Genomic DNA, 14331 nt, shown 5'->3' with positions numbered 1-14331 from the left:
TGCAATCCTAGTTCCAAGAGCCTGTAATGTGTTATAAAGGTACTTTCTGTTGCTGCTCCTTAAAATATCTATGGAGATCACATAAGGAGCAGTGTCTCCTTCAGCTTGCTGTTTGAAATGGTGATCTAGCACCCCTCCTCGAATAAGTGCTCTAGCCTGCCATTCCCTTTTTGTATCTGTTGTTTGGGCATATGTAATATGCAAAGGAGAACAAAAAACCAATCAAATATAGCAGTGATATTCTGCCTGTCAGTGATTCCTGAAGAGTAGCTAATAGAGCATGAGATGATACATTGCTAGCCCTCCATCCTAAGATCAATGGAGTGGAAAGGGCTAACGCCCCGTTAGGAGAAAGAGTGAATTAATTTTTATGAGCCACTTTATCAATTTTTAGCAGCTGTGTGTGATTTGATACTCATCTGTTGTGCTCACTCCACACACCTTCTCTCACAATTATGCTCTGTTCTGGTGATACCATGTTTTCTGAACATTTGGTGCCATAAGATTTACACTTTCCAAAAACAAAACATCCTCCAGATAAGGGAAGTACAGCTATTGTAGTTCTCATGTGTTGTGCACCTCTTTTGATATCTTATGTGAGAGCATTGGCAGCATAATGTTGTTCTTCCCATGCCTACCATGCTGATCTTGTGAACTTTTCATTCATCTGCTGTGTTATGCTGTTTGTTGTGTATTCAAGTGATGGGTCAATTGTCCAATTCTGTTTTTTTTTTTTAAGAGTTGGGAGGTAACCCATTGGCTGCCCTCTGCATTAAACTACCTCATCTCCTAATCCATTATGGGGGTCTGAAATATCATGTTGTTGGCATTCGATTGCACTTCTAATAGCACTCACAAAAGGGGAAAATAGAGTTAAGATTGTTGACATACCTGGTTGTGCTGCAACACTCCTATATTGAGATTATTTAACAACTATTGGAGCCTCTGCTATGGAAAAATTACTTTAAACTTTTCTAATATAAATCACCAACTTGGATGGTTTTAAAAGAGGATTGGACAAATTCATGGAGGATAAGGCTATCAATGGCTAGTGGTTATACACTGCCTCCACGGCTGAAGGCAGTATGCTGCTGAATATCAGTTGTTGGAAACCATAGGAGGGGAGAGTGCTGTTTGCTCAGGTCATGCTTATGGCCTTCCCATTGATGCATCTGGTTGGCCATTGTGAGATGCTGGACTAGATGGGCAACTGGCCTGATCCAGTGGGCTTTTCTTATGTTCTTATGATTTCCCTCTGGTTTTCTACATTGGCTTTCTTTCAAAAAAACTCTGCTGCTCACAGTGGAAGAAGTTGCATTGTTAAAAAAGGGAATTCCAATTATTTATTAACCAGGCCTGAACAAGTCTGTACAGTAGAGCACTTCAGCTGCAGACAGTGTTTGTTTGCATGTAATGCTGAACCACGGTTCAGCATTACATGGATTAATTAGTTCAGTGAGCTCAATCAAAATGTTGGGCTCACATGCTTTCCTGCCTGTCCTACCCCTGCATCTACCAAGATTACTTTCAGTTTCAAAGAATTTCAGTTTATCATTGCATGTGAATTGTACAAATCTTCATTGATTACTGTACTGAGTGTATAGCAGCTACTTTTCCCCACTATATTTAATGTGCACACTATTAATTTTTTAAGGAATTAAATGAATGCATGTTCTTGTTCCTTTTACACACAGGTGATCAGCCTTGGACTTTCAATGATATTTTATTCCTGGGACGACTTCAACAAAGATTATTTCAAAATGATAACAAATATTATCATCTTGAGTGTACTTATTTGCATTTCTTTATCTTTTTGGATTGTTTCCATGACTGCAAGCACATATTACGGTAAAGTCTAAATTGCTACGATTGCACAAAATGTTAGAGGTAACTGCACTCAGATGCAGTGTTTTACTGATGTTAACTGCTAATCCTAATACATTCTTAATTATATTTCCCTTTTTCAAACAGAACAAGCAAATTAAAGTGTTGCCTTGCAGATATTTCAGTAATTGAAATATCTTCATGTAACTGTCAGACAAGAAATACATGTTTACATTTACTTTTTTAAAATAACCACTTACATTTGTGCTATCAGTATTGCTAGTAAATATACTTTGAAATAATTTAAATATCTGAAATACAAGAAACACTCAATTTTGAAAGTTCATAATTAATGTTAAACATAGGAGCACGTTAGAAAAAATTACTATTGGGGATGGTTCTGGAATCCAGGATTACTGGTGTAGATTATCAGGTATCTTCCCAAACCAGTTTGGACCATACCTGGGCTTACTGGAATCTGCAGCAGTCCAAACTAGATTAAGTAAAGGACCTAGTCCAGCTTTGTGTATCTGAAGGGGCATATGGGCATATGGGAAAGGACTGTAGTCCAGTAGTACAGTATCTACCTTGTGTGTTCACTCTCTGGCATCTTCAGGTGGGGCTGGAAGAAAACCCTATCTGAAACCCTGAAGAGCCTCTGCCAGTCAATGTAAACAGTACTGAGCTAGATGGACCAGTGGTCTGATTCAGTACAGCTTCTCATGTTCCCATGTGATGCTGTTGGTGCCTACTTTTGCAGGTTTCACTTGTCAATTTCTATTGCTAATGTATATTTCTAATAAAGTCTAATCACTACTTACAGTGGGAGGTGTTAAAGATGAGATCCACCCACTGACCCTGTGTGCAAGTGGAAAGCACTTCTGCACTGGGAGGGGGGCGGCAGGAATTCCTTCCAATTTGTGTCTTATAGGGTGCTACTCTGAACGGCTCCCTAATGTAGGCGTTTTATGGGAGGGGGGACATAACCCACGTGGCCATGTGGCGCCGCTGCTTATGCTGGCTTTAGTCCTAACCCATGTTCCTAAAGTGCAGAGGGGAAAAAGAGGAAACAAGCAAAGATAATTTCAAAAGCCATTTTGGCATGTAAGCAATGTGACAAAGGGAATAATAATAATAAACAGTAAATACATTAATAATTAATTTAAAAAGCAAAAGTTTCATGAACTTGGACAGTTGAACATTTTCAACCATTTTAAGGTTTTTATGGAATGTACAGTCGAATCTTGCTCTTTTGATGCACTCAGTGCTGTGTTTTAACTACTCTAGGTACTTTGCGACCTATTTCTCCATGGCGTTGGCTTTTTTCAATCTTAATTCCGCTAGTAATTGCTTCACGAGCATTTAAGAAAAAAAGTCTTGATCATGGTGGAGCAATAGGAGGTATGTTCTTCTGCCTTAATTGAGGTTATGTATATATAGTTTTAGAGATTTATTGATTATTACTTTAAGTATTACCATCAATATTTTTGGCTTTAATGTTTTTGTGATACTTCATCTTATTTTTGTGTATAAGCTACTTTGCAAATAATGCAGCATCTCTACCACATTCTGAAGTTATTCCCACTGCAGGGAAGATTTGCTCACAAAATGACATAAGTGTTGTCCAATTGATTTGAAGTAACTGGACCCTAGCTAATATAAATGGTTAATTTAGTGCCCACGGTGGATTAGATGTGGTACATAAAAAACTAATAAGGTATGGTCGCTGAGGAGAAGGCTCACACATTATATTCGCTGGAGAAGATGGTGATGGTTCATGTTCACTGAGTCAGCCCCAATAGTTAATTGGCACCTGTAGCCCTGTTTTATTATCCACTCTCAAGACTTCTAAAGAGGGGCATTGGGTATGAACTGGATCTAACTTATTGGCAGTCTGTGCCAAATCATTATTTATGATGTGAGTGGGAAAAATGAAATTTGCAATATCGAGGAGAAAAAAAGCACTGATGGATGGGAAATGCATGAAGACATTGTGAAGATCAAAAATGAAATGAAATGTAATACAAATGCTTGCCTGGATGTATCTGGAGAGGGACACTCTTCCAGTTTTGTGATCGGTATGTTCAATGGCAGAAGGGAAGAAGTAGGTGGAAGGGAAATGAGAAATAAGAACAGAAATGAACAGTTAGGATATGAACAGAAGTGTACTGCAGTGTAAAAAATGTATACAAAGTGGTCTATTTGGAAACACTCCTGCTGCTGCCCAAAGACACTGAAATGGTTGTGGAATCATATGTACTGACAGCAAACTCAGGTGCTGAGTTGTTATGGCCATGTAACCAGCACAGGGCTATTGAGATAAAAGGGAGATATTGGCATGCTCCAGGTTAGCGGTTCTCAAACTTTTCCACTCATGGACTATGTGAAAACTGCAGATAGTCTTACTGGACCACTTAATGTTTTTTCTGACAGTTGCAGTCATTGTAATTTGCTGTGCTAGATAGAAGTTGAATGGTGTTTTAAATTGTATTCCATAAAATTCAAATAGTAATATAATAAAATACAATATAAAATAAAAGAAGAAGAAAAAACAATTAAAAATCAATATGTTTAATGTAGACCTGCCACAGGCCATCTAAATGAAACTTACAGACCACTGGTGGTCTGTGGACCACAGTTTGGGAAACTCTGCTCTGGGCAACTCCAAGGTTTGCAGAAACAGAAACAAATCTGGTTTGCAATGAAAACCAATGAGGATATACCTCTGGGATTTTAGTGTTAACTTCGTGTTTTTATTATAGTCTAGGGTGATTTTTTAGAGTAAATAACTTGTGGCATAATTGCCTTGCAGGAGATTATTGCACTTAGTAACACAATGTTTCCTTTCTTTCAGGTTTAGTAGTTGGATTTATTCTCACTGTGGCAAATTACAGCTTTTTCACTGCCATGCTCATGTTTTTCATCACTTCCTCCAAACTCACCAGGTGGAAAGGAGAAGTAAAGAAGCAAATTGATTCTGAATACAAAGAAGGTAAGCATTATCATTAATTTTAAAATCAAATAACTGAATAATTGTGTTTTGGCTTTTAATTAAAGTGATAAAGATGTGCACAAAATGGACTGTGCATTTTTTTCTGATGAGTCACTTTGCAAGTACCTGGATTAAGTACTTTGCACATAACTTATATTGAATAAGGGTGCAATCCAATTTGTATTTGCTCTGGGCTAGGGGGAGTTGGATGTTGTGGACTCCTGGCTGAGCCAGCAGGCTCCCAGCACTGCCGGGTTCTGATGGCAAAAGCCCCTGATCCCAGCTTACCTGCAGTGGCACCAGCACTCTGTCGGCTCAGCTGGGGGTCTCCCAGGGACAACCAGCCCTGCAGACGGACAGCTGGTGGAAGGCCCCAAAATGGGGCGTTCCAGGGGTGTGGTGGAGGAGGAGCTGAGGGGGGACTTACACATCCTCCTCCTCATGCTTGGAGTCCCAATCCAGGTAAAATTTCCACTAGCCTATTGGCTGGCAGAGTAAAGTAATTTCAATGGTGGTCAATGAGGAACGCTGACTCCCCAGTAGGGCTATTTGCGGGAGCCAGTTTTTGCTATTCCAGCCCCTGTATGTGGCTCCTGATTGTGCTGGCATTCAGCTTGCCTGGCAGTTCTCAAACAGGGAGTGGATGCCACAGAGCTTCCCACCGCCTCATCCTCCGTTGGCCCTCCCTCTGCCTTCCCATGATTTGGATTGCTGTGTAAATCATTAGTAATGAACTTTGCTTTGTAGTTAAGAAGGAAAACCATGGTGATTGAAATTGTAAAGTATTTTACAATCTAGCTTCAATTCAGCTTTTGGATGTTATATTTGCTTTAAGAACTTGTGTCTTCCACTTTTTGTACACAGGTGGGCAGAGAAATTGGGTACAAGTATTCTGCAATGGTGGTGTACCTGCCGAGTTGGCTCTGTTATATATGATTGAAAATGGACCAGGTGAAATTCCAATAGACTTTTCCAAACAATATACAGCATCCTGGATGTGCCTGTCACTACTGGGTGCTTTGGCCTGCTGTGCTGGGGACACATGGGCTTCAGAGATTGGCACTGTCATGAGTCATGAACCACGGTTGATAACGACCTGGAAAAAGGTTCCAATAGGTAAGACAATTTCTGCTTTCATGTGAAAAAACCTGGTTGGTTTAATAATTAATGGACTGTGTGTAGCTCACTAAATGCCTTTTTGTGATCTAGGAAAGCTTGAAGATGTACACGGAATGCATGCAGCTTATGTAGCCTTGAATTTGGCCTGAAAATGCTGCTTTGTGCTAGCTGAGTTGTAATTCTTCCCATTGTTATCATATTCCCTTCCCTGTTCAATGACACCACAGTGTAACTGGTGAAAAAATGTCAAAAACTGATGAGAAGAGTTTATAGCAACTTGTGGGTCTTCTGTCCTGTTGGGGCATGATTTTATGCAAGCTGTTGTAGATGTACCCATTAATTTTTTATTAGAACACATCCCTTGTGTTCAAAATTTTAACAGTTTTACCAACAGAGTTTTGGTAGTTGCATTCTATAAATGTTTATTTGGTCTAGCAAATTGTCCACCTTTGCTGTAATATAATTGGATCCTTCAAGGTAACACTTTGTGTGGCCAAAATAAATGCTGCCATTGCTATTTACCATAATGTGCTGGGGCAGACTTGACAATCTTGGTTTCATAACCATAAAAGATCAGGAGCAGGTTGCTGGTTTGCATGGGTTGTATTCAACAAAGCCCTATTCAAAATAGACCCATTGAAATAAATGAACCAAAGTTACTCTTATCTACTCTGAATAGGACTACATGCTTCCTTCACCCATGTGAATTCCCTCTTGCCTTCCTGTTTCAGTGATAATCAGGGTGTAATATTATGTCTGCACCGACACTAGCACAAAGAGCTTAAGTTGAACCAAGGTTTTAAGCTGGTTTGCTAGCCATGGCTAAGGTCAACACTCACGTAATGTACATTCAGATTAACACTGGCAAGGGAAGGCAGAGAGGAAATTTGTGGGGAGAGCGCTTGCAAATCTCTGACCAGTTCCTAATCTCTTAATCCTCCCAAACAAATAACCATGGTTGGGTCTGCGTTAATAGTTTGATTCTTATGGACTCTTAAGAAGTATAATTTTAAAAGATTAAAGAATACTGATATTTTCTTTAGCACTCACGTGCACTGTTGAAAAAAGAGTACAAGACAAAATATTTTTATTTAGCTCTTTTTTAAAAAAAAAAGTAAAGTGAGATTTCCCCTTATTGTCCAAAAGTGTGTAATAAGTGTACCACTGCTTTTTCCATTCTTCATTAAATGTATGTTCAAGAAAGTTTAGAATGCCAATATTGTTGAATTCCTAAACTTTGTTTTAGGTACCAATGGTGGTGTTACTTTAGTGGGCCTAATCTCAAGTTTGCTTGGGGGCACATCAGTAGGTGTAGCTTACTTCATTTCCCAGTTGATGTTTGTGAATGATCTGGATATATCTGCTCCACAATGGCCCATTATTGTATTTGGTGGAATGGCTGGTTTACTGGGATCCATGATTGATTCTTATTTAGGAGCAACCATGCAGTACAGTGGTAAGTTTTTAAAAATAAATATTTTTTCATATAAAAGTGATGTAACCTTACTTTTGGGAATGGATAGTTCTTATAATGTGAGCATAGACTTACTTAAAAGCAAGTCATCATTCACAGTTTCTTCAAGAATTTCTGATTACCTGAAAAATCGTGAGAATCCTGTTCCATGTATATTGTTGTATCTCTAGGGTTTCAAGTTGAATTTAGATAGCTAACAGTAGTACTGCAAAAATTGCCATTCTATGAATAGTGCCTAAGAAATTGAAATATTAACATAATTGTGCTCTGTCAACCCTCCGTTGGCTAGACTGACAAGAATGGAAATATAAGCAACCAAGCTGCATGGCAAGAAAGAACTTGCTCCCCACCCCTCTCCTAGATACGATTTTTAAATCCAAAAAAGCAAAAATTTGCTTGTTGGAAGCAGAAAGACCTCAGAGCTAGTTTTTTTGTGCCATTGAATTAAATGGAGCTTACTCCTAAGTAATTGTGTATGGGATTGCAGCCTTAGGTTCTGTATAATATACAAAATACACACCAATAGTTTGTGAGTGTCTGTACATATTTATTTGATGTCACACCTCCCCATCCAACTGTTTTCTATGTTGCATTTGTTTCTTCAGGTTTCGATACACGTACTGGAATGGTTGTGAGCTATCAGACAGAAGATGTAAAACACATATCTGGAAAACCTATCCTAGATAACAATGCAGTTAATCTCTTCTCCTCTGTAGTCATTGCTTTGTTGTTGCCAGGAGCAGCATGGGGATTTTGGCCAAGAGGGTGAAGTTAAGGTATTGACTCCTGTATGTTTTATTAAAACAAGCTGTGACCGGAAGAATTCTACACAAGGCACTTTTACTATAACTCTGGGCTGGAATGTGTTATCCTACAGCTGATACACAGGCCACAAGGAATCATCAGGCTATTGGAACTACACATCTGTAGCAGCTGCAGTTATTGTAGGCAAAGTAGACTGAAAAGAGGCAGTATTGATTTGACATCACTTCTGTAGTAGAACAAAGTTATCTCTGCAGTTATTTGATCCACTACTTACAAGGCTGAATGCTTGATCTCAGTTCATTCTCTACCAACTGGTAACTTATTTAAGGAAATGAGAAACTAAAATGTTAACTTACCACAAAGTACCAGGGTGTTCACCAAACAAAGCAATGGACTTTAGTATTGTGCATCTCCTACCTTATTTTTCTATTGTAGGATTCTGAAGTCTTACATTGTATTTCTTTTGTAGGATGTAGGAGGCACTTTTAAAGGGATTTTTCCCTCTGCTGTCAAAACTGTTGAGGAAGTAAGGACACCATGTTTGAATGACTTGATAAGATCAAAACTTTTTTTGTTTCTTAAAATAGAACACATCAGCCAAAACTACCTTTTGAAAGAATCTGTGCTGATTTTGTTAGAACTCCAAAAAAATAGTTCTAATAATACTAAATTATTGATGTCTAAAGTTTAAAAATTAGTAGAATGCTTGTTTTGCCCAATATTTTAGCTATTCTTATTAGCTATGGTTTTATCCTGGCATATTGAACAAATGGCACGCATTGCATTTGGTTCTGTGTTTTTTGTGGTGGATGTTGTTGGGGTTTTTTTAACCTGAAGGGGAGATAGCCTGCAGATTCGCTTTAGTCATCATATACACAGTCTAGAACTGTTTTTCTGAGCTTGCAGAAGCCTAATCTTTTCATAGAAACAGTGAATGAATTCAGGTAAAAGTTGAAATTTATCATAACTGAATGCAACTCTTCTCAGGATGTGAGATTTCTCTTGTGTGAGTGAAAAACTTTCAACTAGTATGATTGTATGTCAGTGTGTTTAATTAAAAGCACTGTGAAATATGCACCAATATACTTTTGATTCATCTGGTTTGTTTGCAAATAGATGTGTTTTCTGTAATCTTATATTGTGGTTTTACAGCAGTTTTATATAGACCAGAGATGCTAACACTTTTAATTTGGCATTAAATAATTAAGAAAAATTATAGGATACTAATTGATGTGACCCATAGGCTGCTTTTAAGACTAACCATGCAGAAGTTGTCAATATTTTCAAGTGGGTAATTACAGATCTAGCTTGGAGTTCCCACTGGCAATTGGATCATGGTCTTGCAAAACAAATTGGAGCAAAACAGCGGATATCTTGAAGTGCTCTCTTTCACACAACAATCAGATCTTTGGCTTCTGTGCAACATTCCCCGTAGAGAGATTTATATAGTGTAGATAGGATTACACTAGACCCAATAAAGTAAATATAACACCTCAAAGCAACATGTTACTTGCACTAATGTTGTAAAATAGGCAGCCTGGGAAGTTGTTCCTTTATGGGAAGATGGTAAAGGTATAAAAAGTGGAAATAAAAAGTGTAAGTCAAGTAAAAATTGATGGAACTAGAAAAGAGCTGGTAGAGGAACGTCCTCTGAAAACCAACCAATACATTCTAGCCATCACTAGAGGAGAGAGAGCACAGGAAAGTGGGAGCAAAGAGAAGCGTGAGAGGATAAATGGACTGAAATTCAACATTTTGAGGGGGTTTGCACTATGTAAGAGGGAACATACATTGGAGTACTGTTTGCCTCAGCGTTTGTTCTTTGAAACGTATAGGGCAGTAGCTATCTGTATTGCAAGTACAGATCAATTATTTCTTTTCCAGATGAGAATGTGTTTTATAAAATTATACCTATTTGAATAAATCTGACTTTAAAATGGCATCAAGTTCTTGTTATTGTTTAGCCATTACAAAAACTTAAGAGACATAAATTATAACCAAATCCAATGATAAATTGTTCAGAGAACATTCAGGTATTATTGTATGACCCTATCAGATACTTTTATCTTACTAAATAGTTTGTGCCTTGGCTAGCACCAATTAAAAAAAAAGTTTTCTTTTCATTATTCTGCAGTTATTATAGAAAAGCAAAGCAAATCTATCTTTTGAAGAATGGGCCATTTTAACATTCATCTTAATGTCCATAAAATGTTTTTCTCTGACACTCTCCATCAGTGGATGGTCAAAATGAATAGCTAGGAAGATCCTCAGTTTAGTCACATATCGAGAATTATTATTTCCCCCCTAATACACAAAAGTCAGTCTAGGTTTGTACATGTAAGATTTATAGTGTTTTAACCTTCATCCTGATTTGGGGGGGAAATCACACGAATTGTTTTTGGGGTATATTTTGACCACAATGAGATTTCCAATGGTAAGGTGGAGTTATTTCTTTATCCCCAGAAGCCATTTTTTGGGGGGAGGGTATCAGCACAAGTATGCTTGACGATACCCCAACACCCAGAGCCAGAAAACACTTACTTAGAAGAGGTAGTTTTTTTCTGAGCAAAAAATGCTTGCCCCTTGCCTATGCATATTAAGTAAACAACAATATTTCTGGTCCTTTAAAAAGTCAGGATTTTTATTTTCAATTTCAATCAACAAAAACTATGTGTTAGAGTAAAAGAAAGTTAAAATGTCATGAACACACTGTAAACTGTTGAGAAATAACTTAAATTTATTACAACAAAAAACTAATGTTGATTGTTTTCAGGGGTATTTTCTGACCCTATTAATAAACCTGCAAGAGAACAGTGCTGGAGGCTCTCTAATTATGTCCCTGGTTGTTCTGTGGTGGGCTTTTCCTGGAAATGCCCTCCAAGCCCTTCTATTTCTTCCCTCTGGTATGGCCAGCTAGATTGGCAAAAGGGGAGGACACACACCGTACTTTAAATGCAGCCAGCTAGTCTACAATCTGCATGGTATGCCCAGCTAGATTGGCAAAAGGGGAGAAATACCCTACTTTGAATGCAGCCAGCCTTCCTGAAATCTGCTTGGTATGGCCAGCTAGATAGGCAAAAAAATGGGGGGGGGGGTCCCTACATTTCCCAGAACATGGGCTGCAGGAGAGCTTGGGCAAAGAAAGGGGTTTATAATTCCGACCAATTATAAAATGAAACTTACTTTGCTTGTAGAAGCCATGTTTTCTTCTTCCAAGAGCCAAAGGTGTGGCATTCTACAACAATGAGACCATGGAGATGTGATTGCAAGTTTGTTTACTGCTTTGCCATGTAACTTTGTGAGTGCAAGCTTGTTTGCCCTTGCAAAGGTGGAAAGGGTAATTTGATTCCTGTGCACTTTGGTTACCTATCCCTGACCTTTCTTTCTATGAAAAAACAATGGGGTCTTTGACCCCAATCTGCTAACGTTGGCTGGGATCAAAATGGACCCCAATGGCTAAATTCAATGAATTTCTGGGGTATATTTTGACCCCAGGTGTTTTTTTGTTTCCAGAAGGAAAGCAGTAAGTGGTAACTGGCTGAAATGTGGGGATGTCGTAAGCTGACAGTTTGTGACAACATCCTCGAAGGACTACCCTGTAGGTTTACCTATGTGTAAATTGGAGAATGAATCATTTATTTTGGTCAAAGATCAGCATATTCAGAACACACAAATCAGATGCGTGCATAAATATTTACAAAAGTAAAGAATTAACCAACAGTAATAAAACCAATAAAACATTTTAAAATCTCTAAAACTGCTTTTTCCTGCGAGCGATAGCAGCTACACAGAATTTTGCCACCTTACTAGTGACTCGTGGGTCCCTGTCTTCCAGAAGTTGATAGACAGCTGTTAACTCAGGACCTGTACACATTTTATAAAACGGGAAATAAATGAGGGTATCGCATAGGTCACAATATAAGGGGCAGTATAGTAAGACATGCTCCACCGTTTCTACCTTCCCAGACCCACAGGGACAAGTCCGTTTGTCATAGGGAACTCTCTTATATCTACCTTCAAGGAGCGCTGAAGGGAGTACATTAAATCTCGCCATAGTAAATGCCCTTCTATATTTGGCAATACACAGATTAGTTAAATAGCCTGCAGGCACGAAGAAGGCCTCGCTAATCCGCAAATTGGGGTAAACTGCCACTAGACTCTGATTATTTTGTGCCTCAGTGTCCCTTATTTGTTGATTGATGGTTTCTTTAGCCTTATAATAACCGAGATCTAATACCGCTTTCATTGAAAAGCCAAGGGATTGCAATTTATTATTCACCAAGTAATTCCATTGTGATTGAAATGAATCAGCAAGAGTTAGTGGGGCTAAGCCTAGGGGAGAAAAAATAAACTTGAGCCAAAAGTTAAGCCTATAAATCCAGGCATGTGACTCCATTAGTAAAGCCCCAACTTCCACGCATAGCGCAACATTGGGAACACAACCAGGGACCCCAAGGATGCTCCTTAGGAATTTAGATTGTATACATTCAAAATAATCGTAATTACTGTATATTCCGGCGTATAAGACGACTTTTTAACCCAGGAAAATCTTCTCAAAAGTCGGGGGTCGTCTTATACGCCGGGTGCTGAAAAAGAGTGGGAAAATTAAGTCAAAAAATGGCGGACAATAACAAAGCGGCAATGGTGGGCGGGGGTAGAGCTGCTTGTGCTGCAGCTGCGGGGCCGATAAGCAAGGTCGCGGCGCAGAAAATCAATAAAGGAACAGCTAGGTAAAAAAGGGAAAAAAGCCGCCGCCGCTAAGGAAGCAGGAGGAGGCAGCCGCAGCCGCCGTATGCAGGGACCGTTGCGGCGCGAAACTGTCAGGCAGCGAGGCTCAAGGCAGTCCGAGATAAAAGCCGCAAAGGGAGAAAGAGAGCCGCAGCCGCAGACTCTCAATGAAATATTCCCGGGACGGGGGAGACTCAAACGGCCAGGAACGGGAGGGAAATAACGACGGGAGCTGCAGTCGCAAGCTCCCGCTGGGAATAGAGAGAACCGCAGCTGCGGTCCCTCTGATGGCCGTTGGATGAAAGGCTGGGAAAATCAACGGCCCGGGCAACAGGGAACCCCCCCCAAGGGAACTCCCCAGGAATGGAAAACACGATGTTAGATACAAGACAGAGGGAAGGGAACACTTGGTAAACACACAGTCACAAAACCTCCACACTCTGTCAAACAAATACAGCAACAAAAAACACAGAAAACTTAGCTAAGCTACGCTATAGGATCTCAATCTTGTTCGTATGAAGGCAAGAATGAACTGGAGAGTGGGAGGGGCCTGACGCCCCTAGTCTTGACTTCAAAGACATTCTTGCCTTCGCACAATAGGCTTTGTATACAACAACCAGCCAATCGCCGGTAAGGTACATCGCTTGCATGTCATAAGCAGGGGTAGTCTTATACGGCGAGTATATACCAAACTCTATATTTTAACTGGAAAAGTTGGGGGTCGTCTTATACGCCCAGTCGTCTTATACGCCGGAATATACGGTACCCTGTACACAAAGCTGTGAGCCATACAACTTCTGGGGAATAATCTTGGCATTATACACTTGCATCGCCGCCAGGATATACTGTCCCCCTTTTGAGAAGAAGAAGGCAAGTAAAGCTCTTGCACTTCTCTGGGCGTTCTCCGCTGCATTAATAATATGTGTTTTCCAGGTGCCAGAAGCATGAAATGTTATACCCAAGTACTTGAAAGCTGATACCTGATCAATTAAGTGATTATTTAGTTGCCAGCAATGTTTTTTCTTTTTACGGGAGAAGACTAGAATCTTAGACTTATCATAATTGATTTCTAGCATTTCTTGGGTACAGAAGGAGGTTAATGCTCTCAGTAGGCGTGGTAGACCTACTTTTGTTATTGATATAAGAACCACATCATCTGCATAAAGCAGCGCAGAAAGAAATCTGCCAGCCAACTTGGGGGTGTGTGGATTCACCCTCTCAAGGTATTCAGGTAAGGAGTTGATACAAAAATTAAAAAGGGCAGGGGCAAGAATACAACCTTGCTTAACTCCATTATACATGGGGATTAAAGCGGACAAGTGGCCGGCACGATTACATCTTACCCTTAGGCATGTGTTGCCATAAAGACTCCTGATCAGCATTGATAGCCGCTTATCTATATTAGTTTCCGCAAGCTTTTTCCAGAGTC

At 39.5% G+C, this 14331-nt stretch overlaps 1 protein-coding gene across 4 annotated transcripts in view; it reads left to right on the top strand.

The window, feature by feature from the left end:
- The window catches only part of TMEM19 (transmembrane protein 19), a 48871-nt gene extending 38755 nt beyond the window's left edge, over positions 1-10116 (top strand). For all 4 annotated transcript variants that reach the window (XM_061639736.1, XM_061639739.1, XM_061639737.1 and 1 more), the window contains 6 exons: positions 1695-1848; positions 3112-3225; positions 4679-4816; positions 5681-5932; positions 7182-7391; positions 8015-10116. In XM_061639736.1, the coding sequence (XP_061495720.1) occupies positions 1695-1848; positions 3112-3225; positions 4679-4816; positions 5681-5932; positions 7182-7391; positions 8015-8178 (1032 nt within the window). In that variant the 3' untranslated portion in view covers positions 8179-10116. The remainder of the gene's footprint in view (positions 1-1694; positions 1849-3111; positions 3226-4678; positions 4817-5680; positions 5933-7181; positions 7392-8014) is intronic.
- The last annotated feature ends 4215 nt before the right edge of the window (positions 10117-14331 follow it).

This window comes from Rhineura floridana, chromosome 8 (genome assembly GCF_030035675.1).
Source record: "Rhineura floridana isolate rRhiFlo1 chromosome 8, rRhiFlo1.hap2, whole genome shotgun sequence".
NCBI lineage: Eukaryota > Metazoa > Chordata > Lepidosauria > Squamata > Rhineuridae > Rhineura > Rhineura floridana.
Note: the sequence above shows the minus strand (reverse complement) of the source record. Positions and strands in the feature narration are given on the sequence as shown.